We start from the raw sequence: 20,401 nt of genomic DNA, 5'->3' as shown, positions 1-20,401 counted from the left end.
AGTATGAAGACTGGCAGTGAGATAAAGGATGTGTGATAATCTTTCCATTCACTCCTTTTCCTTAAATTCATCTGACTTTATGTGTTAGCTGCCTTGAATCCTCATCGGAAATGTGTTTAGAGAACTGACACAATTCATCCAGCACTATGAACTTGTGAGAGTTGTCTGGTTCTGATCTAATTTGCAGTTTCTCAATACCTCAGAAATCCATATTCTTCATCTTCCATAAACCAATATACTGCACTCTCAGCAGCTGAGGCAGTAGCAGCTGCTTACACAGAAGTGATACACTGTCAGGTCCAGGTACAAACATGGTATTTTGTGACGCCATGTCACAGTATCATCACGACATGTACTAACAGTGACTTTCATGAAAACTAAACTCAAATGCACCTCTGTGTATAACATGTAGTTTCTGAATGATATGGATCTAGCACCCTATCTGGAGAACACCAGGGTCAGTATGAACATGCAAGCCCATATACAGGCTCTGAGAAACTAGAGGCTCTGAATAATCCCATTGCTTGGTGAAGCAAATTTGAGTCAAGACTGTGGTATTTGGGAGATTCACCACCAAAATGCCGATGTGATGCTCCAGTTATATGCGGGAGCAGGTGCTAGCTCTTGGAAGAGTGGGCAAGAGTCCCATTACCTGAAGACGGGGAAGAGGGTGGTTAAGGTACCCATTCATCACCAAGCCCCATTCCCTTGTTGCTATGCGTTTGCACATTTGCTGAATTCCTCTCCACTCCCGAGCTACATACGCTTCTCCCTCAGAAAACAGCATAGCGAACGCAACGCGATGCTTCTGCATTCAGAGAAAACGCATCTCAAGACCCATGTGCCCCATGTTTCTTTTTTTCTGAAGAAACATATATATTTTAGTACAATTCAGCATTCGAGGCGCGCTACCCCGCACTCGCAACGTGGTAACGCAGCGCGGGCAGCTGGCACGGCCGGTGCCCCATTGCCTCGCCTGCTTCCTGCAGAGCAAAGGCACCGTGCAGTCGCGGAGAACTGACGGCGCAGGTGCCCGCAGCCCGAAAAGAACCGCCTGTTTCTGTCCCTCTGGCTCCAACGGAGCGAAGCGCAGTCGCACCGCCGAGACGGCAGCAATCTTTCAGGCTTCGGGGGGCGCAGGCGTCGCACAGCTCCCGCAGCTCCCGATTCGGCCCCGGCTGAGGCAGCAGGAAGAGGAAGCGGTGCCGCGGTGGCGGTGGCTCCCTCTAGCGGAGGCGGGCGGAGGGGCGGGGCGCGGCGGGGGCGGGGTTGCTGCCGCCAGGCCGTGGCCCTGCCGCGGCCGCCTGTGGAGCAGCCGCTGCCGGCGCCTTTCCCGTTCCCGCCCCGTCCCTCCCCCGCCAGGGCAGCAGGAAGCGGGTCTGATGTCAGCGGCGGCGGCCGCGGCGCGGCTCTGAGCGGCTCACTCACCCCCGCTGCCGTTCCCTCGCCCGCCGCCGCTGGCGGAGGCGGCCAGCTTCGGCCCCGGGGGCGACCCCTTCCCTCAGCCGGAGGCTAGCGGCAGACGCGGCTCTCGGGCTCCGCAGAAGCCGCGGCCTAGGGCAGCCAGCGCAGCGCTCCGCGGGAGGGCGGGAGGGCGCGGGATGCGGAGTGGTGGTGCCGCCGGCGGGGCCTTCGCCCGGCGCCACTGAGGCCCGCGGCCGCCGCGGATGCGGCCTCGCCCCGCGCAGCGGCCCAGGGGGCGCCTAGGCCAGGCCCTCCCCGCCTTGCGCCCGCGCGGAGGGCAGGAGCCTCCTCCGCGCCCCACGTAGCCCAGGCCCAGGTTCTCGGCTGCCCGGCGCCAGGCCCCTCCGTCTCTGGCCTGCCCTGGCCTCTCCTCCCCCAGGTGAAAGCAGAGGGATGTCCGCTGCCGCCTCCGCTGAAATGATTGAAACCCCCCCGGTCCTCAACTTCGAAGAAATCGACTACAAAGAGATCGAGGTGGAAGAGGTGAGTGAGGGCCCCGCCGCCGGGCGGTCGCTCCGCACACACACCCCCACCCCACTACCGTGCTCGGCTTGCGGCGGGCCGGAGGTACCAGCCTGGCCCCCGCCTGGCGCCGGCCTCCGTCGCGGCGCATGCCCCTGCGCAGCCCCCGAAGGCCCCCGCACTTGCCCTCCCCGGCGCCATCCCCCTGCTGCGGAAGGGGCCGTGAAGGCTTCCGTGGTGCGCGGGGCTGCCGGTACCCTCCCCTAGCCACCACGAGTGTACCTGCCCGCGGGTTCCCTTTCTGCACTGGATGCTGCAGCGGTTGGCACCAGAGAACAAAGGTGGTGTGGCTGGTAGCAGAGGTGCTGGGTACTGTATTGTATATTGGATTGTATTTAAGCGGGATAGATCATTTGGAACTTTAAAAAATGAAGTTTAGCCGCCCATTTTGCCACCCACTTTAGTGTTGGTGGCAAACACAGTTGTCAAACGCTGTCACAACAGGGAACGGTTAATTCTGATGTTTCTTTCGGATCTCTATTTCTGTATGTCCCTGCTTTCTCCTTCAGCCACCAAACTGAACCATTGTGTATTTAATCATCATAGCGGTGTAAAGTATGAGCTACATTTACAGCTTTGTTTGCCGTAACGGCTTACAGATCTTTCTTATTATTTTGTGTTAGCATAGAAGAGTAATGTTGCACTCGTATCTGTAACATTTCATTTATGACCTGTGCACGGTTACCCAGGAAGTTACATGCAATTACTGTATAACATAGTTGGAAACAAGTATTTCTTCTGTTGAAAGTTTCATAGTTAAAATCCTCACCTTAAAATCATTGAGGCTGGAAGGGTGTGGATGGGTGAAGTACAGAATGTTATGAATACTTTTCATCTGTCTGGATTTCCTGTAAAAGTAGGATGGATGTGATATAGGATAGCTTGCATGCTTCACTAAAAGGCTCAGTAATATACCACAATGTTTAACTCCCGGAATCCCCTGCCAGTGTCTCTATAGGAAAAGAAATAGTTTCATGCATTGTTTCTCCTGTGTTCAAGAAGTATTCTGGTAACTTTGGCTATTGCCATAGCAGACACTGGCAATTCTCAGATACCATCTCCCAAAAGATTGCCTTTTCCATTTTCTATGAGTATGACAGTCATGAAGATCTTTGACTCTTTTGCTCTGAAGAGAGAAAATTTTATAGCATTTGAGAACCAAAAGTATTTTTGCACTTCATAGCGTGCTGATGGTTTTGCAATACTTAACTAAAGGACAGAGATCAAGTCCCATGCTTTGAGAGAAATTACTTTTCTCACCCAAAGAAGAAAACAAATTTGACAGGAATTTATCCATCACAAAAAGGTGTGCTCTGATGACTCATAGAAGTGAGTATCCCGTCAATATGTTACACATAGCACTTTGAATGAAAAAAACACTATGCAAACCTTTAATCCTCATGACACCCTTGGGAAGACTGTTAGCAAGGATTCTGTTGCTATTTGACATGACAGAAATGTGGAGCTGCATAGTGGGTAATTGGTGTAACTAGAATTTATCATTCTAAGGTTAGTATTCAGAGCTTGTCTGTGTCCTGCATACCTGCCTAGCACCCGTTGAGACAGGACTTTTAAAAATGTATGTCGAGATGGTGCCTGATTTGTGCTTTACTTGATGTGATTGTTGCACTATCCTCAAAGTAGTGTTTCTGTTAAGGATGACAAAGCTCATGTGATACAAGCAGGGGAACTTTGATGAAGTGTTCTCTCTAAGAAAATCCAGTAACAGCTGATGTAGTACTTTGAGTTATGCACACTGTACCTGCCCTACCAGAAATTATTGTAGGCAATAGGGTTATCATAGTGCTCAACAGTCTAAACATCATTATGTGGAGGAAGAAATAAGATCTACTTTACAATAAAATAAGTGAAATAGAGGCCATGCTTAGGCCTTGTATTTCTCACGATGTAGCTTCAGCACAAATCAACTCTCCTTATAGATTTTGTGCTCTCACTTCAGGCTTAGAAGACTTTAGGTATTTTGAGATGGCTGTAAGGACTAAAAATGGTTAGATTTTAATATGCTTGGCAAATGTCAGATGCTTCAAAATGGAGTGTCAACAGATCTACACTGGGAACTCAGATGAATGCTAGTATAATCATAGCTTTGCTGTTGTATTATCAAGGCTGTCTTGTCAGCAGATAGCAGTCCCACTCTGCTGCTGGTTTATTAATAGATATTTGAAGTTCTGGAATACTTTCAGGCCCCAAGTCCATGCTAATAAATGTGAGATCTATAAGTGTGCTTTCATTAAAGTTTGGTTGAACTCTACTGAATAGTATCAAGAATATGCCACAGTTTGTTTTAACTACCATGCATATGACTAACTGTAACATTGTGTTACTTCTCACTAGTCAAACATGTCTCTAACTTCAAAATGCCCTTTCATTATCTAAAATGCTTAGATGGAAGTAAATATAGAGATAATTCTTTTGAATGAGAATTGACATGATGAAGTGGGAGTAGGTTGCCCAAGGATGTGGTTGAGACCCATCCCTGGAGTTATTCAGTACCAAACTTGATGTAGCCATGGGCAGCCTGATCTAGTTGGAGGGTGTCTCTGCTCACTGCAGGGAGATGGATAGGATGACCTTTGAGGGTCCCTTCCAACCTGATGCGATCTGTGAATCTTCAAAACTAAAAAGGGAAAACATTGTACAACTTGGATTCAACAGAAAGTCTCCTTACTTGAACTGTGCAAATATCAGACTGTGAGAATGTCCTATCAAGTTTTTAGATATTGGACAAATCATTAGAAACTGAGTAAATATAACTACAGAATTTACCTGAAAACTTGGATATAACTGAAATAAAATTAACAATAAAAATCCTTACAGTCCTATTTTAAATCTGATCTTTAAATCTAGCTGAAATACTGCTGTCTTGTCTTCCTAGAGGAGCTTTCACATGTAAGCAATGAGCAGACTGGGTTTGAGTTGTTCTGGCAACCTGCTCCCTGCCACTCTTTCCTGAAAATCCCATAGCTGTTCTTCCATCATGTAACCTGATAACAGTCCCATACATGACCAAACCACAGACCTCTTCATCACATGATGTGTGTATGCCTTGGATCACACAGCCAAAAGATTCATGTTTAGTAATGTATGCTGTGTCCCTGCCCAGTCACTCATGTAGCCAGGTTGAAAACCATTGCCATATTTGCATAGTTGCGAGTAACTTTGGAAAAGTCTGAAAGCATAAATTATATGAAAACAGTTGTTCAGTGCTCTGCTGGTATACTGTAGTATACACTGAAGTGGCTGTTAGGGATTCAGGGTAATGCCTTCTCTATAATGAACCGCTAAGCTTTCTAAATATTTATTTGGAAAACCCACTTAAGGTGCCTGCAACAATGGAGATGCAATTTATGGCATGTTCACCTACCTTTGACATTTCTAAAATAGCTTAATAATTTCATTAACTGTCTGAGAAGTGTGCTGAGAACTCCATGTGTTCCTTGCAATTACAGAGCAGAGATGTTCATAGAAAAGAAAATGCAGAACACAGTGAGGGAGTTGGATTTTGCTGCCCTTTGTAGTAGTTAAGTTTTTTAAAGTTAATGAGATGTAGTGACCAATAAGGTCCCTTACACTACAAGGTAAAGCAGATTTGTGTAAGCTGCTGATGAACATGGATTGTTACTATCTACATTGTTTTTTACATCCTGGGGGATTGTGTCCAGTTGTAGAACACCAGTCTGCAAAACTGGAAGAAGTTTGGGTGAGGTAATAATAACGTTTCATGTCTAATGCTGCAGCTAAGGTCACAATTGGGTGACAGTGTTAACTGCTATCAGAAATTGTGAAGGCCTTTCTCTAAGGAAAGAAAAAAAAACTAAAATAGCAGAATAAGCTTCATATGTCCCTTACTTAGCCCACTCAGTATTTTACTGACTGCAGAATGATTCTTTGTTTTATAAAGACCAGTAATTTTAGACTGCCAGCCCAGCAAGCCCAATTCATGTTGGTGTCTCTCACCCTGAGTGCCTTATTACACAGCATTTTGTGTCTAAAACTAGAATTCTCCATCTGGGCTGCTGTAACAGAATAAATTGATTCATATTAGACCATCAGATAACTGTTTTGTTAATGTTTTCACATTATTGGTAATTAAGATGAGTTCCTGGGACAGATGTGCAAAAAGCTATCAGTATGTAAAAAGCTGGAACAAAATCGTAACCTGATAAACCATTATCTTGCTCAAGATGCACACATTTCTTGGAATGGCCAAGCTATCAAAATGCCAAGGGGGTTGGTTGTGTGTTTAGAGCAAAGGAAGAATTTCTGGAAACACCCATAATTTTAGCAAGATCTATGATGGTACTTTAATTCTGCATAATCGTAGACTCATTTTCTTTGGAAAAAACCTGAGACCTTTGATCGTTGAGTCCCACCTGTTTGGCACCTAACTCTATGAAATCTGGTGCTAAACGTGTCACGTAGCACCACATCTACGTGTCTTTCAAATATCTTCAAGGATGATGATTCAACCACCTCCTAAGGAGCCTATTCCAGTCTTTGATAACCTGTTCAGTGAAAAGATTTCTTTTAATGTCCAATCTAAACCTTTCCTGGTGCAACTTGAAACCATTTCCTATCCTTCTATCTCTTGTTACTACAGAGAACTGACCAGCACCCACCTCACTACAATCATTTTTCAGATAGCTGTACAGAGCTATAAGGTCTCCCCTCAGCCTCCTCTGGGTTAGACAACCCCTGTTCCCTCAGCCACATGTTACAAGACCTGCTCTTCAGACCCTTCACCAGCTTCATGCCCTTTGCTGAACCTGCTCCAGCACCTCAACATCTTTCTTTTTTGTCATGAGGGCCACAAAACTGAACACATTACTTAGGGTGTGACCTCACCTGTTAAGAGTACAGGGGGACAGTCACTTCCCTGGTCCCGCTGGCTGCACTATTTCTGAATGTGTTCTGAAGAAGTTGAAAAGGGAATGGTTTCTTAAAAATAGAACTAAATTCAGATAGCAAACTCACTATATAATAGCTGTACAGTGTTGTGCAACTCTAACAGATGATGACCTAAATATGTACCAACTGTATTAGTTTGTGCCAAGTTATGTATGTTTATTAAGAATATAAGTTGATTTATAGTAAGTGATTTATTTTTTTTCATTTTTTTTTAAATAGAATTTTAAAGTTTAAACTTGGATACTAAATCTGATCCAAATTATTTCATTTACTTAATATTAGTGTGATTGTATATGGTATTTCTTTTCCCTGGAGGGTGGCAGGGAGGTGATCCAGAGCAGTTTTGGGGATTGGGTTTTTTTTATATTGCCGTATGAATCCCAGAAAGGGAAAGCAACATTTAGAATTGGGTTGAGCACCAGCACAAATAAACTTAACCAGTCAAAGAATGTGACTGTAAGAATTGGCAGATCTGAAGTCCTTCCTAAAAGTGCTGCCAGGGTATTGGCCGCAGTCATTTGTGGCACGAGGCCGATTTGCTTCAACCTGCTTAAGAAAGCATAGCACACACAGAGAAACCAAAGCTGGAATTTGAGGCTGGTTGAATGAATGATAGAAAATGTAGGCACGTATTTTTAGGGGCTTGTAAACTGTTGTTCATGGCTTCTTTTGGCACTTCATTTTTATTTTTTTATCTCTATGCTTTCCATGTGTCATGGGCAGATGTATGAAAACCTGAAACTATTTGCATGGTTTATTGGTACTGATGGAACTCTGGTACATAGAAAGAATAGAACCAACTAAATTTAAAAATTTGTTTCTGCTTTTACAAAGCATTGTAGAACATCTCTGTCTTTTTGTCTGTCTTTCTGTCTTTTCCATCTTTCTTTCTTTTGGTCTTTCCCCTTCCATCTGTCTGAAGCTTGAGAGATGCAAGAGTTCGGTTCCTATAAGCCTTTCATTTGTAAATATACCAGTAACTAAATGGACAGATATTAATGGTAGAGACTGCTGTCTGTTTGGAAGCACAAGCTTTGTTGAATGTGTTGGTTTTATTGTGGTTGTGGCTTTTGGGGTTTGGGTTTTTTAACTATTTGTCTTGCTCCCCAAAATTGTAAACTAATGTGTCACATAGATACTGCAAATTATGAAGATAATTCTCCAAGGAATACTACCACTGCAACCAGGGAGCTATTATATTTTATTGCTGTATTATATATCCAGCAAGGGGTTTTTTTTATGGAAGAGATTCACTAGGTATCCAATATGCAGAGCTAACTAACATGGAAACTTCATGGACAGATGAAAACTTTGCATCTTTATGCTTTTGAGTGAACAAAAAGCCTGGGCAGTTAATGCAAAGTTGCAATTAATTCTTCCAAAGTTTGATACAGGAATTTGATACAGGGATAGGGTCCAATGGAATAAACAGAGGTGCTTTTTTTCTTGCTCTTTTTTCCCCCTTGTTTTACAATGGGGTGGGGAATTATTGCTTTGATTCCTTAAGACAAAATACATCTTTAAGATTTTAAGGTATCTGCAGTCTTTTATTTCCTGCATGATTTCTAGTCTACATACTTATCAGTCAGTATAGTTCATGTACTTACAAGTCAGTATCATGTATCTTTGTTTATGTACAGCATTTGATACTATTTGTACACAGTGGCAGAGGTAATGTTTGTTCCAGGGCTCTTGTATGGTTCATATTCTTTAAATAAGACTTGAAATACATTATCTGGAAAACATGCAAATGTCTCTTTCTTTCACCACATCACTTTGTTGCACAGTCAAACATATCTTTTTACTGGTAAAAATTTTACAAGGAGAAGAATAAATTTGTAAATACTTTCTGACCGTTAAAAGCTCTTTAAGCATTTCTGCCAGTTTAAAATGTGTCTGTGTTAGTTACTAACCAAGTGGTTCTTGACAAACTTTATTCTGTGGAAAAGTAGAAGCACTCATGCTCTATTTACAAATGTGTCATTTGCCCTATATTTTCCTTTTTTTCTCCCAGAAGATACGTAGAGAGCCAAAATCTTTTACCAAAAGAATGTGTTTATTTTTAGATCATTTTCCAAACATACACGGTGCTACAGATCAACTGCTGTTTATTGATTTGTTGTGTCAATAATTCCATTAACTGTGCTTCATATAATTCAGAATATGCACTACTGCCCAAACATATGGTGTGGCATCAGCAGCAGGGACAAGAAGGAATGAGTGTGAAGAAACTAAAGTTCAGGCAGTGCCTCCCTCCTGTGCTATTAGGTTACTTAGTTCCAGAACACGGTGCTGAAGGAAACTGCGTAGTGTTTAAATTCTTATGACAAATTCTAAGACTTACTCCTTTAAAGAATACATTCAGTGAAAACTTAACAGAAGGAAACAAAATGTAAGAGGAATCCATCACAAGCTACATTCTGTTGATTATAAAGGATGTTTTTACCATGAGTAAGATACTTTTTCCAGATTAAGTAGGAAAGATATACCGGTCTTTCACATACAGTAAACGTCAAGTTTGTATCAGATCCGTCATTGCTTCTGACACTTGCTCCTTTCGTATGCTGTCCAAGAGACTGAGCTGCTTTAATGGAGGATGGGCTCTTCTCTGTTTTCCCTGTATCCTAGGTAAATATTCAGTGCATTTGTGTCCTCTTCTCAAGTTCAACCCTCTGCCTAAGCAGGCACCAAGTCACTGATAAATTGTTATGAAACCTTGACTGCATAGTCATTTATCAAACTCTTTTCACCAACCATAAAAGTCATGTACCCACCTGATGGTCTCTTACAGCTTTCTATTACACGATTAAGATTTAGATCATCTGCTAAACTCTTCTTCTTTGTGCCTGACACTGATATTTTTATTTTTAATTATTTTTTTTTTTAAATTCTTCTCCCACCCCCCTCCATGAAGTACATCTGATTTGTGGAATTTATTCCATTTATCAGCTAGGGCATGGCATAATAAAAAATATTGCACTGGGCAATATATTTATTTATCTTAATTTCTTCACCGAATATTGTTGTAAAATGCATCAAAATGGAAAAATAATGATTTCTGTGGTATATGAACCAGAAACATATGCAGCAGTTCTTGGTATTAGATTTATCTTCAGGGGACCAGTATGCAACTGGGCTGAATTTGACAATGTTGAATCAAATGTTTGAGATACTTGGGCTTCTTTTGTTGTTATAGAAGTGATTTTATTTTTATATACAAGTGAAAAATAAATTTAGTATATAAGGATATAGATAGTATGTATTACATAGCCATAGTATTAAAATATATCCATAATACATATATTTGCACATATGGACATATACAAGCCTTTTCTGTAAGGAAATATATGACTAGCCAAAAAAAGTAAGCCTAATCCATCTCAATCTGTTTTAAATGATTCAAGCTAAATAAAATGCACTATGTGATGTAGGCAGAGAAGCTGCAGTGGATAACTCTTGTGCCATTAGAAGAAGTTGGGGCCTGAAAACCCCAAGAAATTATGTGATTTTATTCAAAACATGGTCTGAAAGAGAAGAGGAAATACCAAGGGAGATTATCTGGGATTTTTAGCTCTTCCAGTGACTCACAGTTTCCAATTTGTTTATATGTACTATTTTCGTAGACTGCTTGACTATCATTCGTATGGTTTGGTGTTTCCAACCTCTATTGTGGACTGCAAGAAAATAGTTGGTGTGTGTTTTATTAAGAGAAGAGCCAAGGGCTTATACTGTAGTTGTGGGAGGAGGTTATAACCTAAAGATTCCTTTTTACATCGGCAGAATAGGGCATGTTCTGTGGATATCTTGTCGATTCAATCTATGAATTACTGTTGTGTAGTGTAAAGGTGAGAAGCCAGGAACCCCTGGAAAAGTATGTATGTGCTGTAATGTAAAAGGGGAATATACTTTTCTGTGTGTCTTAAGGAAACTAGAAGAGAATTTCACTGATCACCATTGCTGAGCAGCCATCTCTCATATCCATGTGTAACCTTTCATAAATATTTAGCATATTTCCCCTTTCCTCATCTTTTTTAATGCAAAGTCCTGGTTTCATTTTTTTGTTTCTATTTGTCCCCTCATTGCAGACTTTCTCATATTCATCATAAAGTAGGAATGTAAAATTGTTAAATGTTCTTTCCTCCAAGGATGAGCATTCAGGTAGCAGGGAGTTCTGTATGTGTGTTTTCCAGTTCTTCTGTAAATGTTCTCTGAAAGAAACTTAACTAAGCACCAGCTATGCTTTGATGACATAGTATTAAATTGCTGCTGTAAAACTTGAACCTGTGTCTTCGTTTTTCCGAGTTAAATTTATGTTTCTGAAGTCTTGCAGAGCAAATTAAATATTTACAGTTTTAACTCAAGTGTTTCTGTGTTTTGTTGTAGGTTGTTGGAAGAGGAGCCTTTGGTGTGGTCTGCAAAGCAAAATGGCGAGCTAAAGATGTAGCCATTAAACAAATAGAAAGTGAATCTGAAAGAAAAGCCTTCATTGTAGAGGTACAGTAAGTTTGCTGGAAAATAAGGGCTTTGGTAGAGCTTGTTTTCTTACATTTGTGAATGCATTTGGTATTCTAAAAGCTGTGTCTGCATTGTAAAGTAAATGCAGCTTCTGGTACCAAGTACAAGGCTGGGTCCCTTGTCTTGTAGAAGATGACCATAGCCTGGAGAAGAGGAGGTTCAGGGGAGACCTTATTGCCAACCTACAACTACCTGAAGGGTGGTTGTAGCCAGGTGGGGGTCGGTCTCTTCTCCCAGGCAACCTGTGACAGAACAAGATAACACAGTCTCAGGCTGAGCCAGGGGAGGTTTAGGCTGGATGTTAGGATGAAATTCTTCACTGAAAGAGTGATTGGCCATTGGAATGGGCTGCCCATGGAGGTGGTGGAGTCACCATCACTGGAAGTGTTTTAAAAAGAGACCGGATGAGGCACTTAGCACCATGGCTTAGTTGATTAGATGGTGTTGGGTGATAGGTGGGATTTGATGATCTCAAAGGCCTTTTCCAGCCTGCTTAATTCTGTAATACAGTTGTCACAGCATATTTTGCTTCTCATAAAAAGTGAAAGACAAGGAAGGAGAGAAGAGGGCATATGGTCAGTGAAACACCAGTTCCTAGATTCTGTCCCAGAATAGAGTGAGAGTGCAGCAGAATTACCCACCAAAACCTTGGAGCTGACTATCACTTCCAGGAGCTACAAGTGTACTTGCTTCATGCAATGAAGTTCATATTAGAAACTTAGTTTTTTCAGCAGTTCTAGCTTTTACTTACATAGAAGTTTAATACATGTAACTCATGTAAAGGCAATCATTCCATTCATTGTCTGCTGCAGAAGGACTTTGAGTAGTTCAGATACGTATCTTGAGAAGTTTATCAGTGTAACATTCTGGAATCAGAAGTTTGCTGTGTAATTTAAATTAGATATTTTGTGATGTGCTGCTTAGTATTTAGTCACTAAGAATCTAGGATGTTCCAGGTAAACAAAACATGTTAAAAAAAAAAAAATCTCTTAATTTTGGAACTGAAAATGTAGCACATTGAACATTAAAAGGAGACATATTTGTAATAGGTCTCTCTGTGTAAATATTTAGGTATTGTTCATTACTATAGAAAATTTTTAGTGTTATTAAACTGAGCCTAATTTAATGAGTACACCTGATCAGTTTCCTAGCATTTTTGTGGTTGAAAGAGATCTGAGAAGATAGTTCCAAAAATACTTCAGTAATGACTGGGGGTCAGGAACTCCTGAGCTATGTAAGCATCAGTTGTAATGTTCCATTATGGTTTCTTTAGGACTTGTAAGGTATTCACAAAAGAGTAGTATTAGCTTCCTAAACACTGAACAGGATATGCTGCCTCAGAAGTCTGTGCAAAAGGAAGAAATCTCTCTTTTTCCTTCCCTTCTACTACCTGCTAGTAAAGAAAATTTCAGTGCAAAATAGTCTGATCATTAATCAACAGAAACAGTGGTGGGTTCTTGGAACCATCACATTGCAAAATAAGCCAGCCAGTTTAACATTAGAGTTGTGGGGTTTGAGTTTTTAAAGAACACTTATTTTCTATTTTGTGAATAAAGTCAATGATATTTGGATTGTTTATATAGTGAAGACAATCAGGATTCCAAAACTAGAGGCTCCATGGAAAGCGCTGAACCTACAGATGCCTTAGTTGAACAGTGCTTAAGTCCTGAGTCATTTTAGTGCACCATGGAAAAAATGCTTTCTTTGCATTTAATTTCTTTTAAAATACAGCTCCAGTTAGACATAAACCTAATTACATAAATTAAAATGCAAACAGGGACATCAGTCTTCTATTTCTTAAATACACCCTCTAGGGTTATGCAGAAATGTAAAACTTGTAAAATTGCTGTGGTATATTGTTATAATGGTTGTAGCATATGAATTACAGATCTGAAAATAAAGCATTAGCCTTTTTGTTTTCTTCATGGTTTGAAGTGAATTTTGGTTTGTATTGCAGCTTCGACAACTGTCACGAGTAAACCATCCCAATATCGTGAAGTTATATGGAGCCTGTCTAAATCCTGTAAGTTACAGCTTTGTCAGTATGAGAAAAGGAGCTTAACATATGCAAGCATCAATGCACAAAATGTGTATTTTATATACAAAACCATATGGTTCATATATGTCGACTGTTTAAATTGTAGTAAGGAAATACACAGATACGTAGGTTGGTTTATATTTTCAGGGTTTTGTTTTTCCTTTTCCCTGCTATGAGAAAGAAATTCTTTCAAGAAAACCGCCCAATTTATTTCTGAACACCTCAATTTGTCAGAGTGGAGTCTGGTGTAGTACATACATAGTGTCCTTCATACCTGTTATCCTATTAATTGCCAATCAGCAGCACAAAAAGAATATACATCAGCAATACATGATTCATAGCTTGTGAATCAGTTCCTATTCTCAAATATGCAATCTTCAAAAACTGCTTCCAGAGCTGCAAATAATCACAGAAATTCTCAAAAGAGGAAAGCAAGTACTGTGACAGTAACAGATAAATCCCTAGCTGCTTCTAGTATGGTTGTTTAATTGGTTCAAATAATGCTTCATCCCCCTTTTTTTAGTACTATTGAAATTCTTTTGACATCAATTTTAACTTTTTTGTAAGCCACAAAAAAAAAAAAAAAGACAAAGGCTAATTAATTGCACTTTGAAGACAGCATTGTTTTTCAACACTGAGGGGAGGGAGGTCAGTCTCTTTCTTGACTTGCAATGGGAGCTTAAGTATCAAACTGATTTCCATTTCTTGTGTGTAAATATGTACCTATAAAACTGACTCTTTACCTCATAGAGAAATTTTCCATTAGCTTAGCTATGGGGACTTTGCAGCTCCTCTCAAAGAGCTTTCAGTTTACAAAAGCTGTTTTCCACCCCTACATTTAAAACATCCCTATTTTTTGTCCCCTCCCCACCCCCAAAGGTGTGTCTTGTTATGGAGTATGCTGAAGGAGGTTCCCTATACAATGGTGAGTATCATTTCAACATAGTGTCTTCCTGGAGCTGAAGTGCTAGTGTTAGGGCAAACACCCAAAATGCAAGGTTGCTTCCTATATATGTCTCCATCCTTGAAGATAATGCCAGAGACACTGAGACAATGTCCTGGGCAAACGGCTGTAGGCAGCCACTGCCTGGTGGACCTCCGGAGGTCCTTCCAACACTAACTATTCTTTGAAATTCTAAAAATAATTTTAAAGAGAAAGGAATGTGCTTTTTTAAAAATAACTTTCCACTCCACTGGCTTGATTCTTGGTATCAGTTTGCTCTGTTTTATACAAGTTGTTTAAGGTTTGCCAGTGGAACATTTGAAGAGGTTCTTACTTAACTTGTAAATTCCCTCTAGACATTACCAGGATAGCTGAGAACAGGCAACACCTTTCATATTGAATTTTAACACCAAAACCGGTGGAAAACACACTAACAACTGGAAAATATTTTGACCTTTCCATTATTTTAACAGTCCACAGAAGGATATCATGAATTGCAGAAATAAGGCTTTGATAATTACTTAGATTGCGTAGAGCTTTGTGACTGGTATGTTGTTAACTCCTTTGTATCTGTTGTAATATGCAATAAAGTTCTTTTTAGTTTGTGCCTTTGTTTTGCAGTGCTGCATGGTGCTGAACCTCTGCCTCATTATAGTGCTGCACATGCCATGAGTTGGTGTTTACAATGTTCCCAAGGAGTGGCATATCTCCACAGTATGAAACCAAAGGCTCTAATTCACAGAGACCTGAAACCACCAAAGTAAGTTTCTGATTCATATTTCTTTTTTTTTTTTTTTTTTTTTTTTTTTTTATTTAAGGTCATTTATAATGATTTCATTACATTTGAAATAAACACCTTTAGTTGATACTTCTTTTGGATGTACTGTTTTCTAAGTGAAAGCTATGCCTTTAAAAAAACCTTCTGTTACAAAATGATGGTGCATGGCACAGGAAGTTAGCTGTACTCAATTACTCTCTGTAAAACGGAGAAAACATCCTTCTCCTGTCCTGTTTCATGGAAGAGGATTTTGATAAGGATAGGGTTTCTAATCAGAGGCATTTTAAATGTCCCAATTTCACAGTGGGATGTGATGTTCAATAACAGAATGTTACATGGGTAGGCTAGATTGCTTGATTTTTAACATCATATTTAATCTGATATATTGAAGTTCTTTCTCTGTATGGCCATCCCCTTTATCCCTTCCATCTTCCTGTTCCACTACCACTGACAAAATATCCCATTGCTTTCCACTGAAACAAAAATTAGTAGTTTTCTGCCCAGATAATTTGTTGATCTGGCTCATTTTACTGCTTCAGGTCTGGCTGCACAGATTAGATGGAAACAGAGGTTTGGGGATCAGCAAGATCATCCCCTTTTGTTGGCAGCCTGCAATTATTACCAGCTAAAATTATAACTTGAAGCCACACTTTAAATCTTGGATTCTTTCTTGTATCCCCAGTTTTGATTTAGACAGCTGTTAAGATATAGCTTCAAGTGCTTTCATTTAAATAAATAGCTACAGTGACTGACATTAATGGGAGTCTTGATCATTTTTCTTCTGGTAAAATTGTTACAGCACTTGTTGGGTTTCAGCCTCCCATCTGAAAGACTCCTTTTGTCAATACATGCTTGGTAGCTTCTTATGGCTCAGTATATTTACTTATAGTGTAACATCTAGGGATATTAATAAATTACAACATATTTTGGATTATTTTAAAGTATTTTGTATGATCAAATTAGGCACCAGTGACCTTACTTATTTCTCACATTGTAAGACTCAAGCACTGAGAAGCAAAGCCTTAGATATTCAACTCTACTGAATGCTTTTGAGATAAAAAAAATCAGTGGTTTATTACCAGACTGTTTCATCCTTCAATTTTAATTGTTGTTTTTTTTCTTTGACAGTTTGCTCTTGGTAGCTGGGGGGACAGTTCTAAAAATCTGTGATTTTGGTACAGCTTGTGATATTCAAACACACATGACCAACAATAAGGGAAGTGCTGCTTGGATGGCACCTGAAGTTTTTGAAGGTAACAATAATTTGCAGTGTCAATATGATATTTTCTTTCTAGAGATGCAGCTGTGCATGAATTTGATACAGGAAATAAGAGCATTGTGTAAGCTCAGTTTATTTCAATGAGTCTTTACAGAAGTCTAACATTTATTTTGTAATCTGTAGGATTGTACATTGCCAATTATTTTGCAGCATTTTGGAAGGTAGCACTGAACTGACTATCATATTAGTATTAGACAGTTAATTACATGAAGTGGAACCTTTATTTGTGTCATTGCTGAAATTTGCATAAGGACTACCTTTAAACACCTTGCTGTTTCTTATAAAATAAGTAAAACACAGCCAGAGGGCTTTTTCCCCAGGATTGTGCTGTTTCTGAGATTCTTAAGTAATTTCAAACTCTTCTGACATTTAAATATGCTGTCATTACTTTCACTGCTAGCTTTTATCTTTAGAATTGCCCTGTTAGTGTCTCTAAATTGAACATAATTGCCTTCATTTTTCAATCCCCCACTTTCTTGTAGCTCCATCTTTGTCTGCTTTTTTGTGTAATCTAGAGATTTGATGTACTTCCCCTTTCTTACATAGTAAGGAACTTGTTATTAATAGTTATCTTGTTTTCCTACTTAACTAAATTATTTCTTGAGAAAGATTGATGACACTTGATAATTAGATAGGTATAATTGCTGCATGATTATCAAAGAAATAATCCAGGGAAAATTAGATTGCAGATTGTATACCTTTTAGCCAGTCAGTACCTTAAATTATCATTGTGATTAACACAGTGGTCTGGAGAAGTAATCTTCCTGCTTTAAGAAGCAAGCATCCTGGTTTTGATATATTTGGCAAGTGCCTGTGTTCGGCAGTGGTTTCACAGATTCAGGATCCTAGTGGCCTCTTTTATTTTTCTTATTCCAGAGAGGAGAAGTGAATTATATATATCCATATACAGTTTTAGGAGGTGTTTCTTACTGAAAATCACCTTTGGAGCATTTGTTTTGAAGGTACTATTTTCTCCAGCATAGTGCTTAGAGGGCTCACCCAAGGGTCACCTGTTTTGTGCTTAAAGATTTTCTATCACGTCGTTTTGTATTGAGACACCTACTCTATTTGTTTAGCTAGGAATGCTGCTTTCCTTAACATACATTTATTTTTTAATCATACAAATAAAAGACACTTTTTTTTTTTCTTTTAGAAATAATCAATTGGACAATCAGTGTTAAAGCTAAAAGTGTTTTCAGTGGAAAAACCTTAGACTAGACCAGATTTTGAATTAAGAATTGTAGTAGGGATTTATGGTGCATCTGACATACAATTCTGGTGCATGGATTCAGCAAGGCAGAGCAAAGAAAACTTGTATTGCAAATTTATTGGCAGTAGTGAAAGCCTTCAGTTTACAGGTGGTTTTATCTACTTTTATCTGAAAGCATTTACTGATAATGACACAAATATTTATAAAAGAACAAGTATTAAGGAAAGAAAGATAGCTTCTACAATGCAGCATATCGAGTTACTGTTGAAACCGTCGTTAAACTACTAAAATAATCATGTCTAATTTCAGAATTGCTAAACATTTGTTATGCTACTGCATTAGAATTCAGCTATGGCATAAATGCTGAATTCTTTTTATAAGAGATTCTTTTTACAAGAGATGCAACAGACATCTGTTGTAGGTGGCAGAGTTCTCATTGAAATAATTGCCCTAACATTTCCCCCCCCATTTTAAACATTAAGGCACCTTGAAGTCTTCTGTACAGCTAAAACAATCTAAAGGAAAATAGTATCATTTAGACCACAACAAAGTGAAAGAAAGCAAGTGCTCTAAGCTCAGAACTCTCTTCAGAGGAAAGTGTTTTAAAATTCCTTTGGGATAACTGGATAAATCCAGGAATGAATGTGTTTGTCCTAACTTGATCTGTTACGTAATGAAACCATAGAGGATATTCTCTCATTTCTTTTGGGTTCTCAGTTTGCAGAATTAGTCCAAGACTTCTCAGCCACAAAACTGAATTTTCTTGATTGAACAGGAGAATAACACTAATTCCTGTTATAACCTGTGTCACAGAAGTGCTGTGGCTGCGTAGATGAGAGAGATTTTTTTTGCTTTCCTTAGCAATCTGCCATTGCTTACAGTTGTGGGGTGTTTTTCAGCACCTTTGAAAATAAACTGACTGATAAAGCTGACTGTTATTCACCTTCAGTAACTTTTGAACTCATTAGCCACATTCAGCTACTTTGATACAGATGTCAAGGGTTCTAGAGATGCTAAGTTCTTAAAGAGTTTTGTAAAATCAGTAGCTGGGAGAAGTGCAAATCAATACCTTCACATACAGAGGACTTGTGGTTTGTGCTGCAGCCCCCGAGCCATGCTGCTTTCTTTGCACAATTTCTCAGAGGTATGGGGCAAAGGAAGATGGCTGATAGAGTGGAGCCTGTTGTAACTTGGATGCTGTATGATGGGTGTTCACATGGAAACTAGGCTTCCTTAATTCCACTACTTGGGAAATTATTTGTCTCAATTATAGTTTCTGGTTACAGGTTAACAATACACCTCTTGGCTGCTCTATGCCAATTTTGATCGTTGTTTGAAGACCAATAAGCAAATCTGTCATCTTTCTTGACACATTTATCATATGTCCTGGTCCAGAGAGGGAAAGAACTCAGTTCTTTTGAAGATTCTCATGTTACAAAATTAGAGGCACAAATGAGGCCAAAATATCAACAGTGAGGCTATTTATTAACAGAATAAAGTGGCTGGATCAGAAGGAGAGAGTGAGAAAATATTGAGGGAGAGAAAGAAGAGGGAGAGAGAAGAGGAAAGGAATTATATTACCACACCACTCACCCCCCAAGATGGTTTGGGTCTGTGGAGGAAGGCTGCTGCAGCTTTGACATGGAGGAGATGTCCTTGTTGGCTGTGCTGTCCTCTGAGCAGCCTCTTCAGCTCCATGACTGGTAGCAGGCAGAACTTAGGACATGGAGAGAGGGTTCCTCTTGGTCTGCTTCTTCCAGGGTCTCTGTGATTTTTCTCTCCTGGTATTCTTTGTGTTTTTCTTCAGAGCAGCATTGCCCTGGTCTTTTCCTTCTCTCATGTTTTCCTTCCCAGTGGCATTGTCCCAGTCTTTTCCATTTTCATTTAGTGTTTTCATGAGCAATGGATACAGAGTATCCATTCTTTCTTTGCAGTCTCTGAATATTTTTATCCATCATTGTATATCCCCATGTGTTTTTCTACGCCTTTAACAGAAGTTTTAGAATTATTGAACCTACAGTTAAAGAGTGTTAGTTAAGTAATGACAAGACAAAATAATAATAAGCAAGGAGAAAATAAGATGGTGAGGAACTGAGGAATCTGCTGGTTTGTTCATATCATAGTTCTGCTAAAGACCTGTAATTAATAAAGAGCAGTTGACACAACAGAGATGTTAATGGCTGGCATATTGTGACTTGCACGGAAAAGGTGAGTTGAAGAAAATATAGAGCAAGCAAGTGTAGTGAGTTAAATCCCGAATAAAAGAGATCTTCAAAGCTTACCAAATTGCATTTTATATTATATAAGAAAAATGATGCATTTTATCATTTCAGGATGACTCCAGGTGAAAAGGATTGATTTCCAGAGAGAGAGACATCCTTAACAACACTGCTGTCAAATGATTTCAGACTTAAGTTAGTGTGAATCAGCCACATTTAGAAAACTGTTTCTTCTCAGCAAAACAAATGTGAAGTGAAAGGAACCATATAGAGCTATTTATCAGCTCAAGCTGTACTTCTTTTTATATGTTATATAGAAAAGAGACAAATTATAATGATGGCTTTCTTCCAGGTAGCAATTACAGTGAAAAATGTGACGTTTTCAGTTGGGGTATTATTCTCTGGGAGGTAATCACCCGTAGGAAACCTTTTGATGAGATCGGTGGTCCAGCGTTCCGCATAATGTGGGCAGTTCACAATGGTGAGTTGAAAATGCTTTGTTGC

General features: G+C 39.7%; 1 protein-coding gene across 6 annotated transcripts in view; it reads left to right on the top strand.

Annotated features, from left to right (window-relative positions):
* Positions 1–1,293: 1,293 nt before the first annotated feature.
* MAP3K7 (mitogen-activated protein kinase kinase kinase 7) overlaps positions 1,294–20,401 on the top strand; it is a 46,286-nt gene continuing 27,178 nt past the window's right edge. For 4 of the 6 annotated variants that reach the window (XM_054162587.1, XM_054162586.1, XM_054162585.1 and 1 more), the window contains exons 1-7: positions 1,294–1,947; positions 11,299–11,409; positions 13,388–13,453; positions 14,348–14,393; positions 15,033–15,171; positions 16,318–16,442; positions 20,250–20,378. In XM_054162587.1, the coding sequence (XP_054018562.1) occupies positions 1,858–1,947; positions 11,299–11,409; positions 13,388–13,453; positions 14,348–14,393; positions 15,033–15,171; positions 16,318–16,442; positions 20,250–20,378 (706 nt within the window). In that variant the 5' untranslated portion in view covers positions 1,294–1,857. Of the gene's footprint in view, positions 1,948–11,298; positions 11,410–13,387; positions 13,454–14,347; positions 14,394–15,012; positions 15,172–16,317; positions 16,443–20,249; positions 20,379–20,401 lie in introns of those variants that run through there. The other 2 variants (XM_054162588.1, XM_054162589.1) reach the window with 2 other exon arrangements.

The sequence above is a fragment of the Dryobates pubescens genome, chromosome 6, assembly GCF_014839835.1.
Source record: "Dryobates pubescens isolate bDryPub1 chromosome 6, bDryPub1.pri, whole genome shotgun sequence".
Classification (NCBI taxonomy): Eukaryota; Metazoa; Chordata; class Aves; order Piciformes; family Picidae; genus Dryobates; species Dryobates pubescens.
This window is presented reverse-complemented; position numbering and strand designations above follow the sequence as displayed.